This window comes from Streptopelia decaocto, assembly GCF_964273445.1.
Source record: "Streptopelia decaocto genome assembly, contig: HAP1_SCAFFOLD_263, whole genome shotgun sequence".
Lineage (NCBI taxonomy): Eukaryota > Metazoa > Chordata > Aves > Columbiformes > Columbidae > Streptopelia > Streptopelia decaocto.
In genome coordinates, this window is record NW_028116903.1 from 47,493 (window position 1) to 68,637 (window position 21,145).

At 41.4% G+C, this 21,145-nt stretch overlaps 1 protein-coding gene across 1 annotated transcript in view; it reads left to right on the top strand.

Annotated features, from left to right (window-relative positions):
• Positions 1-21,145, top strand: part of LOC309452022 (uncharacterized protein) — a 44,174-nt gene that overhangs the window by 8,520 nt on the left and 14,509 nt on the right. The window contains 16 exon segments of the mRNA XM_082076702.1: positions 1,136-1,189; positions 3,991-4,024; positions 4,104-4,176; positions 5,426-5,486; positions 5,953-6,293; positions 6,794-6,941; positions 7,597-7,652; positions 8,408-8,519; positions 10,177-10,205; positions 10,308-10,374; positions 12,991-13,046; positions 13,802-13,913; positions 15,570-15,598; positions 15,701-15,767; positions 19,192-19,277; positions 20,975-21,142. Of these exon segments, the coding sequence (XP_081932828.1) occupies positions 1,136-1,189; positions 3,991-4,024; positions 4,104-4,176; positions 5,426-5,486; positions 5,953-6,293; positions 6,794-6,941; positions 7,597-7,652; positions 8,408-8,519; positions 10,177-10,205; positions 10,308-10,374; positions 12,991-13,046; positions 13,802-13,913; positions 15,570-15,598; positions 15,701-15,767; positions 19,192-19,277; positions 20,975-21,142 (1,493 nt within the window).

The following is a 21,145-nucleotide window of genomic DNA, read 5'->3' on the forward strand; positions in this document are numbered from 1 at the left end:
ATGGGATGAGAAACCATCTTGAGGTCTTCAAGTGTATGTTTTTTGGTAGGAATCCTTTTGCCACATCCGTTACATGTATTTAGAGTAAAATCAATATCAGCAGGACTCCCTTCTGCTCTGAGACAAATGTTTCCTTACCACAGAGAAATTTGGTGTCAGGTAGCTGCAATAACAGAACCTCACTATTAAAATAAAAAATTTTACTAAATAGGATGGGCGGAGCAGGTGGTTGGTGATTTATATTCTAAAACTTCTGCCGCACAATACACAGACATGCACAGGCACAGAAACACGCATGCGTGACACTCACAACAGTCAACGCACCTGTTTTGGTCCCCTTGTGGCCTGTCCTACAGTGCTGAGGGAACAGGGCATTCATTCAGACTGCTTGTCATGTCTGCATTCTGGTTGGTGGCGTAGGCTGCTGCATGTCAGCAGTTTAGCATGGTCACATCAATGTAAGCAGGACTCTCTTGTCTTCACACTGATGTAGGAGGGGCCTATGTATCAGGCACCAACTGACACAGCTTTTAAGGTGAGCTGGTTTAAGGCAACATGTTTCTGGGCTGCTTTTTGAGTGAGGGATAACAAGCATGCTAAAACTGTAACTTGAATGATTGTAGATAACATAATGGCTGGAAGTTGTGTAGTGGTGGAGCCAAGATTTCCTTCAAAATGTCTGGATAGCGTATGTCCAAAGTTTAGTTGTTGGCACTTAGGGATTTTGGGATGCTTAGAGGGAGTGGGTTTGAGTGTGCTGTATGTATAAAGCACTCTACAAATATGAAGGAATTGCGTTTGCAGTCTATGCTAGATGAGAACTAGTCAAGTTAGCAGTACATTTCTGGTAATCTGTTGCAGTATTTCAAAATGTTGGAATGTAGGTATTTTACATGGAGCTAGTAAATTAAGTTACACTGTTTGACACTGTCCCTTGAGAGTAGAGTTCTGCCGTTTGTGATTGTTTTCATTTCTAGCACCTAAAACTGTAGAGTAGGCTTGTAGTTGCAGTACATTCTCCCATTGCTGTAGCTTTGTTGATGTGCTGCTTATGTTTTCCAAATTTCTGGGAACTGAACTTTATTCTGATGTCACTGTTTCGTCTGTCCTTTTCATGCCTTTTCCTAAATGGATATAACAATGCAACAATCTCCTAACTACACATCAAGAACAGGAAAATCAAGGAAAGGTATTCTGTACAGTAGCATTTCAAATATGAAACACGTTGTATTATGTACAAATACATCTATGATGTTTTCTATCCTGGAGGACCCTATTTTGATGGGTTTGCTTTTATAAATCAGATTTGCGAGCAGTCTTTGGGCACTTTTTGTTTGTTTGCATGTTTTGCATGAGTCATTTGTTATTGAATCGTTTGCTTTGTGTCATCAGTGACAGTATTTTTTTTTAAATATGTTCTTTGATTGCTCCAAAATGGAAATAGACTTCAGTTAAAGGGGAAACAAGTAATCCCCAGAGACAGCTTTTCTAGATCCTGTTTCTGTGGTAGGGCATCAAGGTCTGTCTGAAAGCATGCTCATGAACTTCCTCTGTTGCCTTCTAACAGGCAATGTGACCTGGTTTCGATCATTGCTTAAAGTTACTGTACGTTGAAAGCCGAAGTTCAGATAACTTCCTTAGCTGATTTGATTAATTATAACTGTACTAATCAAAAATATATCTGAAGTATTGTGTCAAGAGTTTGTAACTGGCTGTTCCTCCCTATCCCCCCAGTTCTAAGAGGCATGTTTTCATTCAGCTTGGGACGTTAGCAGGTAGATTAGACTGTGAGCACTGGGTTTACAGGAAGCTGCAGAATGTAAAAATAATTACTCTTTTAAAATATTATGTGTTTGTAGTAGGAAACATTAAAAATCGGAGACTATGTTAGTATTTTAGCTAGTTCAGCTTGCACTGGAAGTTTCAGCCTCTAGGTTTTGTCTGTGTGACGCGTCTACACTGAACATGTCTACTGTATTTCATGGTCTGAAAGCCTTGTTCAGGTCAGGAGATGTACTCATCAAAGTTCCCACATAAACCCTGTCTTTCGGACAGACGCAATTTGCATGCTCGTTTGTGGTTTACTGGTAGTAGAAGAGATGTCTTCCAGCATGGTATGCCTTTGTTTTCTTTTGCCTTCAATGGCTTTGCCCAACACCTCAGTTTGGTTGTCAGCATGTGACTTCATGGGAGGTCACCTGTCTCCATCTCCTGTTTATAAACAACTTCATTTTGTTATGATAGTTAACAAGAATTAGTTATTGAGAACTTGAGGAGTGCTGAAATAGCTGCTCTGTGGAGGTTATATTTGTTTGGTTTTCCCTTCCGTCTTGGGACTTGAAGAGCCCTTTTGTTTCATCTTAGTTGTTGATAGTTGAGATGTTAGCACTCTTCAGGCTGGATTCCTTGAGTGCAGATTTCATTAGGACATCAGCGATGTGCTAGAGGGCACTCTCATTGAGTTTGCAGATGGCCCCAAACTGGGGGGATCATTCTATACGCTCCAGGGCAGCGCTGCCATTCAGAGGGACCTTGGCGAGCTGGAGAGAAGGACTGTCAGGCATGTCTTACAAAATTCAGCAAAGACAAATGCCAAGTCCTGCACACAGAGAGGAACAACCTCTTGCTACAAAACATGTTGGGACTGCCTGGCTGGAGAGCTGCTTTGCTGAGAAGGACCAGAGGGTCTTGGCAGGGAGTGAGCTGAGCGTGAGCCAGCAGAGTGCCCTGGCGACTGAGAAGCTCGACAGTGTCCCGGGCTGTATTAAGAGCAGCATAGCCAAGAAACTGAGAAAAGTGATTGTCCATCCTCTTTGGCAACTCACTGGAGTGTGTCCAGCTCCCTGGGTACAATTTTGAGCCCCCAGTGCAAGAGGGACTGGTCTTTCAACAGTGAGCAAATTCAGTGGAGGGCCATCCAGTTTGTCTAGGGCCGGAGTACATGCCCTGTGAGCAGAGGCTGAGGAAACTGGGCTTGTTCAGCCTAGAGAAGAACTGACTTTGAAGGGGACCTAGCTGCAGCTTCCAGTACATATGAGGCGAAGACAAAGCCGCGTTCTTCCCAGTGGTGCATGACAGGAGGTGGAGACACCAGAGGCATAAACGCAAACAAGAGAGTGTCTAACTGAATGTGAGAAGCTGCACTGTGATAAGCACAGTCAAACAGCGAGGCTGTACAGTCTCCTTCCTTGGAGGTGTTCAAGATTGGTCTGGATAAAGCCTTAAACAACCTTATCTGACCTCTTCACTAAGCCTGTCTTGAAGAGGTGTTGGCTAAGAGACTTCCTGAAGTCCCTTCTGACCTGATTTGTCCTATGATCCTATATCCAAGTTGCCTTCATACCGCTGACAAAAGCTTGGTGTGTAGCATAGAATGCCCTGGTTATTATGCCCCTTTTGTCTGTTGAATGCCCTTTTCTGTGCAGCATAGAGAACTGCTGGTGATTCTTCTACCTGAGGATAAGCTTGAGATCTTAACTGTACTTTGTGGTTTTTTTCTTTACATTTTCAGATTAATCTGTAACTGGGTAGAGCATTAGGTAGTGTAGCATGTAGCATAATGTTATACATGTTACATAGAGTAGTAAAATCTCTGCATGTGATGTGTTCTCATGTGTAATATGAGTACTTCAGAGGTTCATGTACTTAGTATTTTGCTAAACCACCAGCATTATGTTAACTGTTAACTAACATAGCGTATTCCTACTATGCTTATTTTTTTTAGTTTAGAGGTGTTTCTTAAACTTGTAGGACATAAGAATCCAAAGGAGAGAGAACTCTGGTATTTTTGTTGTCTTTTTTAATTCAGTATGGTTTGAAAAATAAGTCGCTTTGGAAATAGATTCATTCATGTTGTCTTGTGTTGAATTGACTGCCCAAAGTTTCATTCTCTTATGACCTTTAGAGTTGTCCATGTGAGATATTTATATGTATTGGTTAATTTTTTGCATGCCAAATCTAATTTCAACATGTCAATGAATTTTTACACAGCAATAGATGACTCTTCCCAAGGAGACTCAATAAGGTGAGACTTTGAAAATACCTAGCACGTACCTGAGGAATCATTTGAGAGACACAGCACTCATTTTGCTTTGCTTTTTAAGAAGCTCTGAGAAAGAGGAGGGTGATGACAGTTGGCATACCTCTGAGGAAGAAGAACTCGATTTTACCCCCAAGGTACGGTGCCTTTACAGGAAAAATGTTCTGCAAAAATAAGTGATTTGAAGGCAAGTTTTCTCTGGGATTGACAGAAGCTGCAGTTCCAGCCAATATTCTTTTCTCCTTAGAAGCAGCCTCTGGCCTGCCAGTCTCTCTTCTGCTGTGAGTTTTTCCCTAAAAGACCTGTAACTGTGGCCAAGCATGCAGTAGATTTGTGGTTTGGGGCAAAAGAGCAATAGGTGACGGGATAAACAACCACATGGTTTTATTTACTCTTGTTCATTTGAGTCAGATTTGCAGACCCTGCAAGTTGATAAGTTACTATGCTAACCTATTCTGTTCTTCTCCAAACATTGTTATTATTTCCTGTAAATTTGCTGACAGAATCCTAACTGCTCAGAAAAAGGGCATTTATTTACCAAGATCTACTGAAATCCTTCATCACCTAGTTCTCCTTTCCTCCTCGTCAGGTTCCTCAAGAGCACTCAATAGATGAGTTATTCAAATGGGTCATCTTTTTTCTGCTATGAGATGGCATTCCATGCTTGCATGTAATCTCACACTGCATGTTTTCCCTCTCTTTTGAATGCTTCGGTAGTATTCTTTCTGTCAGCTACAAGCTCTCATAGCTGTTTTTACTGAAGTTCTGAATGGTTTTCAACTTCTGCAGTGATGTCCGGAGCATCTAATCTGTTGCACTGGGACTCTGCAGTGGTGAGGAACCTGAGTGTACTAGTTGAACCCTCTCTGTGATGGTAGAGATACAAGCATGTTTAGTTTGAAATATGGTTTAATTTTCTTGCACTGATTTAAATAGAAATGATGCATTTTTCTGGCATGATTTTTAAATTTAGGGATATTTTAGTAAGTGTACTTGCAGGTACTAATTTATGCATTCAGTCTAGGGATCTTAACAGTTACTTGTGTTATGTGTATTTGCAAGCAAGCATCCTGAAACTGCAATCGTAAATACAGCTGACTTTTACAAATATTAAAACCAGACGTTTAGAACTCTTATGCATCTCAACATAGTTTCGGAAACAATTTGCAAAAGATGTCTGTGCGGTGTTTTGGGGTGAAATACTTACTGAATTGCATATGTGAGAAGTGTTTGCATAGTTAGAACTATAGGATGGAGCAAGCACCTGAGCACTATCAAAAGGACAAGCCGATTGTATTTATTGTTCAAGATTTGATGTGAACAAAGGATTTGTTTTTGTTACCGTTTTAAAAAAATTGGTTTGCTTAAATAAATCTTTATTTACAGAAGCCGCAGAAGCCAAACTTGACACTGTTAATGAAAGCTTCCCAGAAGTTCAGGAAAAAGAGTAAGCTATTTGGAAAAGATTGTATGATATCCTGATATATAAAAGTAGACTTGATAAGTAGGGTTTTGGTTTTTGTGGGTGGTTTTTGTTTTTTTTTTTTTCTTTTTTTCTGTTTACATAACTCCTTTTGTTCACATGCATTTTTCCTTTTCTTATGCTTTAAGACGATGGTGATGATTCTAGAATTGAAAGTCCTAAGTCACCAAAGAAAAACCTCAAAGAAGAACAGGAGGAGGAAGATCAGGAAGATGAAGAAACTCAGTCTAAAGACATACAGGTGGAGAAGCAGGGAAAGAAAACAAAACCTAAAGGGGAAATTAATCAGAAATTGAAGTATTTTAGTAATGCTAAGTATGAAGGGGAAGCTTGGTGTGGAACTGGAGATGTCTGTGATGATGATCATAAAATAAGTAAAGAACTTGATGAAAAGGTGGAGGAATCTGTTGATACTCCTGTGTTTTTATAGCTGGGTGTTATGAAAAGGTGCGAGAAAATGTAACTTCTATGTCTCCAAAGATAATGAATAATGAAGTATCTTGCAAGTCAGTGCCAAAACAAGCTGTCTTTCAAAATCTAAATAATTTGCAAGATACACAAGAAAGCCAGAATAGGAAAAGCATGATTCAGGAGAAGTTTCACAGAAATGCAGCAAAAAGCCCAAAGCTTGAAAGCCAAAGACCAAACTCTGTTGTTCTTGAATGTGTGGATGATGAAGATACTGAGGAAGCCCTGAAGCAAGAAAGGGAAAACTTGTGCTTAAATAGCAGTCAAGAAAATTTAAGAGCAGCATTTCACTCAAGCACCAAAGTAAGCATATAGGGATGATCCAATGACAACATTATTTTCTAAGGGTGATACAGGTAAGAAACAAATAGTAAACTGGATTTCTCTTAATACTTATTCTTCACGTATATCCATCTTTCGATCATCCTTTTTGGTATTAGAAAATGTCTCACTGCTAGCCAAATCAGTTTCTTAGGTATAAGAATAATATCAGGCAACATTTTCCATATTTTTTTATATTGGTTGCAGTGGTTTTGCAGTAAAAAGAATAGGCGGTAGACTGTTTCTGGAATCAATTGAATTTTTCTCAGGGGCTTTGCAGAACTGGAGGTGAGACTTAGAACATTAGGCATTGCTTTCTACTCATGTAGATTCCCATGGAAAAACTGAAAGTCTTGTAAAACAAAGCTCAACAAAGTTTCCCTGTTGTCTTACACAAGAAAAGTATTTTTCAAGTTGTCGATGGATGGCAAAAAAGGTGCTTGTTTCGGCTCTTTCCAGCTGCTTTGATCCATTTCTTTTAGGGAGAATCACCTGAATGGGAAGAAAAGGAGGAGGAGCAGGAAAAAGAAGACACAGGTGAAAAGCTACAAACTGCAATTCTTGAGGGAGTGAAGAATTCTATTTGTAATGATAACCATCAAGTCCACAATGCTTCAAAAGAAAATGCTGGTGAGAGAAATGAATTAGTAAATACTAGTCCCAGTTATTCCTCTCTAAATGTTAATGCACACTAAATGAAAGAAAATGGTGATTGACCTCTAAGACAGCAAATGTTTCCCTTGCCTGTGAATGCTAGTGGGCATTGGCAGAGAAGGAAAGCAGCTTTTGTTCCTTTTCATTAATTCTTGAAGAACTGCAATTATGATTTTGGATTCCCAGTAATGCTATACGAAGCAAGTAGCATTCTTGCTTGCATTGCTCTGTTGTCCCTGAAGTAATCTGAACACAACACACACGTGATAAAAAAATGGAGGACTAAGAGTGTCTTGGGTGTGACAGTAGTATTCCCCTTACTGGCCCATATTGTTGGATTGAAAAGCTGAGATTGTTCTTAGCTGAAGGCTAGGAGAGATTTGAGTTAAGCTGAGAGCTGTTTGTTCTAGTGCCTAATCTTCTACAGTTTTAAAATGTAGAGGGTCTCTCCAGTGCCACAGCTGTGTGTGCTTGAAAGCATTACCAGCTTCTTCAGAGTTGAGCACTTTGGTCCTTACCTCAGGTCTCAGAGTAGGAGCAGAAGGCATCTTTTGGATGCAGGGCTTGACCGACGGGGAAAAGCAGAGTGAACTAAAACCACTCAGTGTCTCACTTGTTACCTCATTTATAGGTGCCCTGCCAGCCGAGGGAGCAGAGGAAGATAATGATTCTCCCTGGGATTCCGAGGTACTGTCTGTGGAAGACTCAGGGGTCCCCACAGAAGGGGTGCCTGGAGGGGAGGGGTAAGATCCAGAAGCACTTGAGAGCTTGCTGTTGCCTTGAGCCCTAACGCTGATAAGGCTCGTTTCTTCTACTGCTTCTACTCCATGTTTGTAACCAGGGCCTGGCAGGATTGTTGCTTTTTCACCATGCAGCCCTGTTCTGCTGACCTGGTCAGCGATTTTCCTTAGGGTATAACCTAGATGGTTAGCTGCTTCTGATTGGATCCCCTCTAGCTTTTGTAGGTGTGCTCCAGCCCTTTTTGTAAGCTCTGCCTTGCTAGTCTTCATTCAATCCAAATTGGCCTTGTGACTGGGAGTATCGATGTATTCCCTCACCATGCAGGATACGTGCCTAAGAAACATAAGCACAAACTTGAATGTCAGGTACTAGTTCAGTACAGAAGTTGGATCACCACAGACCTGCAGCTATTGGTTCGCAACCCACATCTTGAGTTGCCATGTTAGTTTTCCTTTCTGGCTGTCCAGTTTCTCAGTGTGACAGAACAGTTTAGATGAGTTGTAAGGTTTTTGCCTAAGACCTGAAAACACACACAACTGTTGTGATTTTCCAGTATAGTACATCTTGGTGTGTCCTTTCCTGGGGTCTTATAAAAGGTTTTTGTACCTCTTATATACTTGATACCATGCTGTGCAAGTTGGCTTTTTGCGTAGAAATGAGTTGAAAATGCATTTGTACCAATTGTCATGCATATGTTTTAGATTATAGAGTCGAATTGTGAAGGTCTGAGGGAAGTATCGTCCGGTGTGTTTCTCCCAGCTGCAGACAGACAAGGAATATACTCCAAGATTGTCTCCGAGGCATGCAACAACGGTAACTTCCTGGGGGACTAGATGTTTGTCTGTAGGCATTTATAGACTAAAGTGAACTTTTATGAGTGTCTGTCTTAGCAATGCTGTTCCGATGTGGGTGCATGCTATAGCAATGAAGTGCTTACTTTTTGAATTAACACCAGTAATCATAGCGCTTGCTGGCCCCTTTGTAAAGGAAGTTGTCTTGTTTGCATTCTGTGTGTTCTTTGGACGTGTTTGTAATTTTTTGGATTCAGGTTCTTGTTGCATGATGATGAAAGTGTATGTGTTTTAGGACTGACCTGCCTGAACACTTAAACGTTACTGGATGCTAACGCATCAGAAGAAAGCTGTGATCTGGCTAAACATTTTTACCCCCAGCTTAATTTTTGATAGCTTTCTGTTTCGCTTTGCCTAGGAGCTAAAATGGGACCGAAAGTTCAGGTTTTGTTGCTAAGGGTTTCTGCCTGTGTTTTGTGATACTGTCTCCCTAGCATCTTGAGCATAGGATGGCAGGGAAGTTTTGCTCTTGGGGTAGAACTCTTTCCAGAAGAACTTCTCCTTTACCAGGTGGTTTGTCGATCCTGCTTCTAGGATAGGTACAATAGGACAACTGAAGAAGCTAATCCAGTTTGAGTTTAGTAAGCTAGAAGCAAAACTTGACAAGCTCCTGGGAGCTTCTAAATGGACTTGTTGAGTAGTTGTCATGGAAGTCTGCTTTGTGTGATTCCACTAAGGGAAATTTCAAATCCCTGTGGGAAGGGGGTGAAAGGTCATTATGGTGATCTTTCTAAGGTTTTCCATAGTGCTAGACCACCAAGTGAAGTGAAATGAAATACTGTTTGCTTTTAATTTTTTTTTTTTTTTTTTTTTGATCCAAAAGTTTTGCTGTGGAGCCGTTCTTAGTAACACTTCACAGACTCATTTCATGCGAGGACTCAAACTCAAAGAATTAAGCAGAGGATTTGAGAAACATAGGTGGGCCAGTAGATTGTGTGGGTTTGGAAATGATTTAATGCTGGACAACATTTAAGGAAAAAAAGTATTTGGAACTATACTACAAATGCAGATGACAACCAAACAACATTTGTTTGTTTCCTTGCAAGCTAAACCAGAACAATTTGATGAGAACTAGCTCGATTTTCTTTTTTCTTTTTTTTTCCTTTTGCTGAATGACACGTGTGAGGTTTCTGTGTCTGCAGCCATGCTTGCCGTGTCCCATCAATGGAAAGGAAAATACTCCTTCACACAAAGCACTTGCAGAATTGCAGTCGGAGCGCTGCTGCGCTGTTTTGTGATCATTCGCTATAGCAGACCGGATTTGGCTTTTGAAAGAATCCTTTTAGAAAACAGGATTCAGCTCCTCAAAAGGACTAAGTATTTTGATTTTGTTCGTTCAACAAGCCCGACCTTATTGCTTCACATGAATTGTCCTAGTTTTGTGATTATTGTTTTTTAAATCCAAGGTGCGTGATGGGAAGTGTGTGGTGTCCATTTCTGGTATAGTCATCCAAATGCTATACGATGAGGCAAACTGAATGTTAGGTATCATACTCTTGATGAAAGAATGCTTTCAACTAATACTTAGCTGTAAACCTGGTGATGTTGAATGGAGGAAAAGAGACCTTCAATTAAATAAAATCACTTTTTTTCAAAACCTTTTTTTTTTTAACCTCCAGGCTTTTCAGAGAAACCCAGCAATTCCCAGGTAAGTATTTGTTCATGTCAGATGGGCTACTTGTTGTCCTCATTGAATAGTATGTGGTTACTTTGAAATTGGCCTATTGTCATTGGATTGTGTCTTTTCTAGCTGAAGACTCCAGAATCAGCTTTGGAAATGAAGGAAACCTCTCCTAAAAAAAGGCAGCAGGAATCAGGTAACGTTTAGTTCATGTGGTTCTGGGTTTAGCTTCATAATCTTTCTGGAGAGGAGTATTTAATAAAGCATCTGATGTATTTGTTTTGCAGATCTGTTGGAGGAATTAGGTTTAGGAGATGCAGATGATATTGAAGGTATTCATAGCAGTCTCTGTAGTGTTTTGGGTTTTTTTATGGCCAGACACATTGTACTGGCATGTTTTTTTCCTAATACTAAATTAATGGTTCTAGCAAGGTGTTCTGGGAAAAGAAGGTCTACTGAAATACGCCTCTATGCATGTGTGTGCTCCTCCTCTGGTCTGCCATTCAACACTGCAAATACCCTTCCATGATGTGGGCTTCCTCCTCTATACCTGCTGTCATCTCCCCTTTGCAGGGGAGTCCTGAAGTTTGCTTTCCTTCCAGTTTCTCAAAAAAACCCTTCCTGATATTTGCGGTTCCCCGAGCATGTGCCGTAGCTGATTCCGGGCTAGGGATCTGCAATTTAAGCTGTCCAGGTGCTGCAGGTGAGACAGAAAGGATCGTTCTTGGGCTCATCCTGTAGCTGTACGTAGCAGGAATGATTGCTTCCCTGGCTTTTCTCTACCTGTCTGGCAGTTGCTTTGGAACGTGTAGCAAATACATTCCTTTGAGGCTGGAAACTGCCCAGCAGGTTCAGAGGCAGGGGAAGGAAGCGGGGAAGAGAGACAAGGTGGGAGGAAATGACAGTGTCAGCGTGTGGCCAGGAATTCTCTGTCTTTGGAAACAAGGATAAAAGTGACACAGCTAGTTGGTCCACTATAAATTGGAGGGAGGATATATGACTTCAGTGGTTTTTTAGTTTCCTTGTTTTAACGTTTGATTTCCATATCTACTATTGAGATGAGTTTTTAAGAGTTGCTACATTCAGCTATTGAAAATAGAAATGAGAGAGAGGTGAACAGATCTGTCAGCAAGTACTTGAACTTGTAACTTTGAAGTATAGAATACAAATGGTTCCAAGCACCTTGGCATCCTCGCTTTAGGGGGATAAAAAAAGTACCGTGTTTCTTTTGGCAATAATAGAGATTAAACTTCTCCCTAGGAAAAATCTCTCTCTCTCCTCTTGCTCTTCCAGTCCTCCTCTCCACCACCTCTTCCTCTCGCTCTTCTCGTCTCTCTCATGTCTTTGCAGTGGGTAAGCAAGAGCAGGTCCTCTTGTGCCCTTTATTTTGTGGTGATAGCGTTTTTATAAGATGCATAGAGGCTTCTTAAAAGTTGTTCAAGCATGAGTGCTGGTTTTGTCTGTATTACACAATAATGTGAGATGTAGCCCCATAGCGGATCATTACGTTATATATACGTTTGTATAATATTACAAACACAGAACAACCACCTTTTCGTAGCTCCTTTGGTGTCAGCTACTTTTCTGGTGTGTCTTTATTCATTTGTGCCATGTTAGTGTTTCCCCAGGTGTTATCGTGAAGATCAAGTGTTAAGAAGTACATGTGACAATTTCCTTCCAACTTTTATGGTTGGCTTTTGGTTTAAGCAATTTAGATTGCTTCAGCAAAGCATCACAGTTCCTGCGGCACAAATCTGTATGACTCTAAAAGGCCTGAATGCCATCCTTCACAAGTTTATTTCATAAATCTGGAAAAAAGGTGCAGTATCTTGCACAACTGAGTGTTCAATGAGAGATTAGATTTCCCGATCTATTTACTTTGTTACTACTCATCAGAACTTATTGAAATGTATTTTTGGGTCAATAGTGTTGAGTCAGCTTGGATCGGTAGTGTTGTTCCTATCTTTTCTGTATAGAAGAGTAGCTGCTTTGCACTGTAATCTGCACAAAATCACTATGGAAGACAATTGATGAGGAGGGAAATCTCAGAGGAGAGAGGAGTGGTAAAGGCTACTTGGAGAGAGCACTAGAAGTCACATGAGTGAATCCTGAGTCAGTTTTACCTAATGGAGTAGCTTAAAAGAGCCAAATGAAGATAGTCGCATCTGGCCAGGAACCCACTGAGACTGAACCTTTTGTTTGTCTGGTAGAGAAGAGATTTGGATGTTAATCCCCTAAGATAGAAACAACTTTTGTGTGTTTGGCGTGTGTTGGAGCTGTGAGCCCATACTCTGTGTTTCAGTGGCAATGCTGAGGTGTTGAGCGTCTGGGAAGGTGCAGGGTAACACCCCTCTGTCCAGGAAGAGCTTTCTTGGTGGCGCTACAAAACGCGCGTTGTTGCTTCATGATTTTAGTGTGAGGATGTTTTGGACAGTGTTTCTACATTAGCTGCTGTGCAGCGGAAAGTAGTAGTAAGTGCCAAATTCTGGAGCTGTAGGCTGGAGAGCAGGTGACCTAAACTCTGTATCTCACCGGACTGCAGCATGCAGGAGTGTCTTCCTGAATTGGGCTGGGTGTTGCTTGTAGCTGTGTCAGCTGTTGTGCATATCCATCTTCTGCTGGAAAGGAGGCAAGAGGAGGTGGCAGTGAAAAGGAAATACCATGATGTGACCAGGCGTGAAGAAACACTCACTTCTTAGGTTGTCCTTAGCAAGAGAAGCACTGCGCATCTTTTGGATGCAGGGCTTGACCGACGGGGAAAAGCAGAGTGAACTAAAACCACTCAGTGTCTCACTTGTTACCTCATTTATAGGTGCCCTGCCAGCCGAGGGAGCAGAGGAAGATAATGATTCTCCCTGGGATTCCGAGGTACTGTCTGTGGAAGACTCAGGGGTCCCCACAGAAGGGGTGCCTGGAGGGGAGGGGTAAGATCCAGAAGCACTTGAGAGCTTGCTGTTGCCTTGAGCCCTAACGCTGATAAGGCTCGTTTCTTCTACTGCTTCTACTCCATGTTTGTAACCAGGGCCTGGCAGGATTGTTGCTTTTTCCCCATGCAGCCCTGTTCTGCTGACCTGGTCAGCGATTTTCCTTAGGGTATAACCTAGATGGTTAGCTGCTTCTGATTGGATCCCCTCTAGCTTTTGTAGGTGTGCTCCAGCCCTTTTTGTAAGCTCTGCCTTGCTAGTCTTCATTCAATCCAAATTGGCCTTGTGACTGGGAGTATCGATATATTCCCTCACCATGCAGGATACGTGCCTAAGAAACATAAGCACAAACTTGAATGTCAGGTACTAGTTCAGTACAGAAGTTGGATCACCACAGACCTGCAGCTATTGGTTCGCAACCCACATCTTGAGTTGCCATGTTAGTTTTCCTTTCTGGCTGTCCAGTTTCTCAGTGTGACAGAACAGTTTAGATGAGTTGTAAGGTTTTTGCCTAAGACCTGAAAACACACACAACTGTTGTGATTTTCCAGTATAGTACATCTTGGTGTGTCCTTTCCTGGGGTCTTATAAAAGGTTTTTGTACCTCTTATATACTTGATACCATGCTGTGCAAGTTGGCTTTTTGCGTAGAAATGAGTTGAAAATGCATTTGTACCAATTGTCATGCATATGTTTTAGATTATAGAGTCGAATTGTGAAGGTCTGAGGGAAGTATCGTCCGGTGTGTTTCTCCCAGCTGCAGACAGACAAGGAATATACTCCAAGATTGTCTCCGAGGCATGCAACAACGGTAACTTCCTGGGGGACTAGATGTTTGTCTGTAGGCATTTATAGACTAAAGTGAACTTTTATGAGTGTCTGTCTTAGCAATGCTGTTCCGATGTGGGTGCATGCTATAGCAACGAAGTGCTTACTTTTTGAATTAACACCAGTAATCATAGCGCTTGCTGGCCCCTTTGTAAAGGAAGTTGTCTTGTTTGCATTCTGTGTGTTCTTTGGACGTGTTTGTAATTTTTTGGATTCAGGTTCTTGTTGCATGATGATGAAAGTGTATGTGTTTTAGGACTGACCTGCCTGAACACTTAAACGTTACTGGATGCTAACGCATCAGAAGAAAGCTGTGATCTGGCTAAACATTTTTACCCCCAGCTTAATTTTTGATAGCTTTCTGTTTCGCTTTGCCTAGGAGCTAAAATGGGACCGAAAGTTCAGGTTTTGTTGCTAAGGGTTTCTGCCTGTGTTTTGTGATACTGTCTCCCTAGCATCTTGAGCATAGGATGGCAGGGAAGTTTTGCTCTTGGGGTAGAACTCTTTCCAGAAGAACTTCTCCTTTACCAGGTGGTTTGTCGATCCTGCTTCTAGGATAGGTACAATAGGACAACTGAAGAAGCTAATCCAGTTTGAGTTTAGTAAGCTAGAAGCAAAACTTGACAAGCTCCTGGGAGCTTCTAAATGGACTTGTTGAGTAGTTGTCATGGAAGTCTGCTTTGTGTGATTCCACTAAGGCAAATTTCAAATCCCTGTGGGAAGGGGGTGAAAGGTCATTATGGTGATCTTTCTAAGGTTTTCCATAGTGCTAGACCACCAAGTGAAGTGAAATGAAATACTGTTTGCTTTTAATTTTTATTTTTTTTTTTTTTGATCCAAAAGTTTTGCTGTGGAGCCGTTCTTAGTAACACTTCACAGACTCATTTCATGCGAGGACTCAAACTCAAAGAATTAAGCAGAGGATTTGAGAAACATAGGTGGGCCAGTAGATTGTGTGGGTTTGGAAATGATTTAATGCTGGACAACATTTAAGGAAAAAAAGTATTTGGAACTATACTACAAATGCAGATGACAACCAAACAACATTTGTTTGTTTCCTTGCAAGCTAAACCAGAACAATTTGATGAGAACTAGCTCGATTTTCTTTTTTCTTTTTTTTTCCTTTTGCTGAATGACACGTGTGAGGTTTCTGTGTCTGCAGCCATGCTTGCCGTGTCCCATCAATGGAAAGGAAAATACTCCTTCACACAAAGCACTTGCAGAATTGCAGTCGGAGCGCTGCTGCGCTGTTTTGTGATCATTCGCTATAGCAGACCGGATTTGGCTTTTGAAAGAATCCTTTTAGAAAACAGGATTCAGCTCCTCAAAAGGACTAAGTATTTTGATTTTGTTCGTTCAACAAGCCCGACCTTATTGCTTCACATGAATTGTCCTAGTTTTGTGATTATTGTTTTTTAAATCCAAGGTGCGTGATGGGAAGTGTGTGGTGTCCATTTCTGGTATAGTCATCCAAATGCTATACGATGAGGCAAACTGAATGTTAGGTATCATACTCTTGATGAAAGAATGCTTTCAACTAATACTTAGCTGTAAACCTGGTGATGTTGAATGGAGGAAAAGAGACCTTCAATTAAATAAAATCACTTTTTTTCAAAACCTTTTTTTTTTTAACCTCCAGGCTTTTCAGAGAAACCCAGCAATTCCCAGGTAAGTATTTGTTCATGTCAGATGGGCTACTTGTTGTCCTCATTGAATAGTATGTGGTTACTTTGAAATTGGCCTATTGTCATTGGATTGTGTCTTTTCTAGCTGAAGACTCCAGAATCAGCTTTGGAAATGAAGGAAACCTCTCCTAAAAAAAGGCAGCAGGAATCAGGTAACGTTTAGTTCATGTGGTTCTGGGTTTAGCTTCATAATCTTTCTGGAGAGGAGTATTTAATAAAGCATCTGATGTATTTGTTTTGCAGATCTGTTGGAGGAATTAGGTTTAGGAGATGCAGATGATATTGAAGGTATTCATAGCAGTCTCTGTAGTGTTTTGGGTTTTTTTATGGCCAGACACATTGTACTGGCATGTTTTTTTCCTAATACTAAATTAATGGTTCTAGCAAGGTGTTCTGGGAAAAGAAGGTCTACTGAAATACGCCTCTATGCATGTGTGTGCTCCTCCTCTGGTCTGCCATTCAACACTGCAAATACCCTTCCATGATGTGGGCTTCCTCCTCTATACCTGCTGTCATCTCCCCTTTGCAGGGGAGTCCTGAAGTTTGCTTTCCTTCCAGTTTCTCAAAAAAACCCTTCCTGATATTTGCGGTTCCCCGAGCATGTGCCGTAGCTGATTCCGGGCTAGGGATCTGCAATTTAAGCTGTCCAGGTGCTGCAGGTGAGACAGAAAGGATCGTTCTTGGGCTCCTCCTGTAGCTGTACGTAGCAGGAATGATTGCTTCCCTGGCTTTTCTCTACCTGTCTGGCAGTTGCTTTGGAACGTGTAGCAAATACATTCCTTTGAGGCTGGAAACTGCCCAGCAGGTTCAGAGGCAGGGGAAGGAAGCGGGGAAGAGAGACAAGGTGGGAGGAAATGACAGTGTCAGCGTGTGGCCAGGAATTCTCTGTCTTTGGCAACACTGTAATTTGCACAAAGTTATTATGGAAGACAATTGATGAGGAGGGAAATATTAGAGGAGAGAGGAGTGGTAAAGGCTAATTGGAGAGAGCTCTAAAAGTCACCTCTCGATACTAGCTAGAGAACAGGCAGAGTAAAAGGTGGGGGATTTTCATCTTTTGTATGCAGAGAGAAGTCTGGGTGCTGGCAGGTCTGACTTTTCCAGCTTTCAGGCAGATACAGTTGACCAGAAAAGCTTATTCAGTCTGTGTTGCGCAGTCTTCCTCAGAAAACGTGTCCCAGCTCTCCTGTATCCACAAAAAACTTCATCTGTCTTTTAAGCAAAATGGTGGTGCCCATGTTCCATGCCGGAAGTGGTCACACGTAGGAAGTCGTATGGTAGGAAGCTGCATGCATGTTGCAGTTTGTGACTTGAGTGGAAACTGGAGGAGTTCCGTCTATCTGAGAGATTGACCGCCCCCTGCTGAACTTGGAGTGGAGAGGCTTCCAGGTGTGCTAGAAACTCGGAGCACACTGGTGTGTCTAGACTCTTCTCATTCTAGGAGATATTGTTACCACTTAAGATGCTTATGTGCAAATTATCAACATACTGGATGCCTAGTTATGCCTAATCTGTGCCCCGTTCTGCTTTCTTGAGTTCTTTTTGTTTTGTTTTCTGAAAGGATGTTACATATCACTGTGATGTTGATGCAGATACCCCTCTTGAATTTCATCGGGTTCCAATGCTTCTGGCCACCCCTCCCAATTAGCACTCCAAAAGCTGTGTGCTCGGTGAGGGAGGGACTTGCTGGGTCCAGTTATCCAGCCATGTTACAATGCTAGTAAGAGGGACAAAGACCCATCTCCACAAACTATGCATAACTGTTGGAGGAAATGAAGATGTTGACCTCCAGATTATAGAGGTTATTTGTATAGAAGCTAAGTGTTTACTTATTCCAAGCGTCCTGGTATTGATAATTTATAACACTCCCTACGGTACCTATCTGCCATCTACAAATGGTCCTTGGCTGCCTGCACTTTTGTCCTTTCTTTGTACTGCTGGTTGGAGCCTTCATCTGCACCAGCAAACAGCTTGGTACTGGGATATCTATAAGCATCAGGAAAGGCTAAATCTGACTTTTTCTTGTTTTTCGGGATTGCAGAGTAAAAGTGTCTGTTTTCCTTATGGAATATTATCCTTAGATAATCAAGTATCATTGTTATTATCTTTAATACCTGATAGATTGTCTGAAATACATTATAGTCATCAATAGTTCATCAATAGATCATCATAACAACTCTGACATAAGTGCTATCAGCTCAGTAATGACTAATGTGTGTTGGGAAATGCCTTATGTTAAAATACCCAAAAAATACATTTACAAAAAATCCAGGAAATTGCATCCACCAGTGACTGAGGTGGGAGGAGAAGATTTTTATTTCACACTGTGTAACCTGAGGTTAGGATTGACCTCTGGAAACCTATATGACTGACTGAGGAGCTTAGGTTCCCAATTCAGACATATGAGTTGTGACTCTAAGTTTCTATCTAATGTAATCCCTTTCAAGAAATGAAACTTCCAAAACGAATCACTTAAACAGAAAATGCCAGAAGTGAGTTTGGCCCTGTGAGTTATTAATACTGGATCCTTTTGTATTATTATGACAATACCTATTTTCTCCCTGTCTTGATCACTTTCACTGTAGGAAGAATACTGTGTACCTCTTTAGCAGTGAAGCTTTGTTTATAGAAAGGCTGTTGTATAGAACCCATAGAATTGTGGAGCGGGAAAGGAGGTGCAGAGTGCTCAAGGTGAAAAGCCTCCATCTCTGTTTTTAGGTGCCACACTAAAGCTGCTGGGACTTGTTTCTTTCTGAGTACTTGAGACTTCAGAGTGTTGTGTGCCTTCCACAAAACCAGTGGCAACGAGTTGCTGCTTCTAAATTGTATCTGGGACTGTTTGGAGTCCAATTCTCAGATGTAACAGAGATTCAAGGCAGACACCCCATAATGGGGAGCTCAGACTGAGTGACTGCTTCTGAGGTGTTTGTGACTTGTCCAATATTCCTTAGAGATTCTGGGAGAGGAAAGGTGAATCCTGTTTTCAACAGTACAAGTGAAATGTTTCTCGACATTTCACAGGCCTGTCTTTGATTGTGCCTCACTTGTTTCTTCTGCAAGAGATGAGGCAGCAGTTTGACTGAAATACTCGTTCCAGATCCACATCTAGAGACAGATTTGTTTCATGCGTGGAGAAAAGCTGGGGCCTTACTGATTTCAGGCTGTGATTTCGTTGCGTGTGATTTTCTGTGCACAACACACAGGGAGGTTAAAATTGCTGGTGGAATGTAGCCAGTTGCTGCACAGCACACAGTGTGTCAGAGAGAAAGAGAGAGGGATATCACGCACCTTTAAGAAACAGGAATTTTGTTATTTGTGACCATGTATATCGATTTCTTTGGCACATTTCCTTTATGCATTAAAAACTAAAATGCCCTGGAATAAAGGCATTCACACAGATGCATCTTGAATCTGTATGACGATAGTTTTATCTCTAGGAGCTCCCAGATTTGAGGGGATGTGTTATTTTGCATTAAGATTTTTCTCACAAATGTGATGATTCAAGATGTACTCTTGGTGTAAATAACTAATCTTAACTCATGCTTGTTATAAAAGTGCTTCTATTTTTCGCTGTAGGTGAGCACTCGGGATCTACCTGTCGTATGTCATCAGCAGCTGAAAAAGAAGACCTCAAGGATGCCTTTGAAAATGATGAGATGCCCGTATGTAAAACAAAATATTTTGAATTAGAGTCTGAACTGGTTGATTGTGTTATAGACCAAGGTAAAAAAACAAACCTTACCAGTCAGTAAATAATGCTGAAGAGAGAGGCCTGTAGATGAAAGTTGTCTTACAGTCTGAAGTAAATTTGGATACAATCTTCTAAGGGTGGGGTAAAACCTTTGTCATTATGTTGGATGCTTGCTGTTATACTGACTTGTTTCCAGCTGGTTTGCTTATATTTTGACCGGTATTCTTCCTTTTGTGCAGTGCTGACAAACAGTGCAGTCATGCATTTTTTCCCTATACAAAATGCACATTCAAGTGAAGAGGGAGATTAGTCTATTATATGGTTATCTGCTTGGTTAAACATGCCTGCTCTTCCTCTTTGTGAGAGAAAGATCAAGCAAAACCACTTGAAATATGGTGACCTTTCTGATCCTTTCTCTGCCTCTGCAAAATACGTGCTTGTTTGACCATGGTAATAAGTGTTTGAAAAGGTTGTGGGTTTGTTTTTTTTTCAGAGGACATTCTAGAATAAGGCAGGCATCCTGTTCGTGTTGGGCGTACAGGACAGGGCTGGATAGAGAGGTCTGGAATCTTCTGTACCACCTCGAGGGACAGTGGAGTAAATGATTTCCACCCCACACCCAAGCACCATGAAAGAGGGACATGCTTAATTTTAACAGGCAGAGCAGAGAACTGAAGCCTACTATAAGCTGGTAGTAGTTGGGCAATGAGCTTGGGAATGGAGAGGCTGAGACAGGTGGTGGCTGGTTGAGGTGCTCCTGCCCTTTTCTGAAGGAGGAATTTGTGTAGAGGGGGAAAAGGGCCTGGCTAATGAGAAGAGAGAGCGAGGAGTTGGATGGTCTTAGCCCATGGGGACCCCAAGGCTGCAGGCCCTGTTGCGAAGGCACCAGGAGCTAAGGAGACACATGGGGAGTGAGGATGTTGGGAGGAGGGTGACAGATGACTGGAGTAGTCAGAGCTATTGAGGAACAGAGCGTGGGGTCAGGGAGATGGGCTGGGGTGGACCTGCGACAGCATGGTACGGTTTCCATACAAGCTTGGGTTCCTGATTTTTTGGGGGATGAGGGAAGGAATGGACAGGTTTCCCTAATTAATGCTTCTCTTTGGAGCTTGGAATGGAATTTAATATTTCTGAATCTTGGGTGAAGATCTAGTCCTAACTCTGCCAGTTCTCCATGTGCTGGACAGTGGAAAGCTTGTCATGTTCATCCAGGCTGTATTAGCTTAGCTGGCAGGGGACTGTAAAATGTCAGACAGTGGAGAATGGTGGAGGAAAGAGGGTGAGAAAATGTAGGCAGTTGTGATGAAAAATGGTAATAAAGCAATACAATGTGAAAAAATGAATTGCATTTTGATAACTGCTACCACATACGGAAAGCAGGCAGGATAAAAGGTAAAAGCAACCTTAATGTCTAAATGAATCTAATCCAAGATCTAAACATATCTAGTCCAAGAGAAACTACAGTAGGTCCTTGCATTTTTAAGAAAATGATGATTCAGTGAACCTTTAATTTAGTGTCACTCAATATTTTTTTATTATAAAAACTGCTTTCAAACTTTCTTATTTCTATTATTTCTGTTGAATGCTGAGTTTGCAACAGAAATTACCTAGATTAACTGTAACTTCCTTTTCCTTGGTAATCTTTCTATCTGTACCTGTTTGCTTAAGGGTAAATATATTTTAGAAACTATCAACTTGACACAGAAAACAGCATGGGAAAATCAGACTGACAAAGCAGAAATTCCACCTCAGGAAGCCCTAGTGGCAAATGAGGAATTGCACAGTGCTGACAAGCAGTTAAGTCCAAAACCCTGGGAAGAAAGATACGAAAGAATGTGA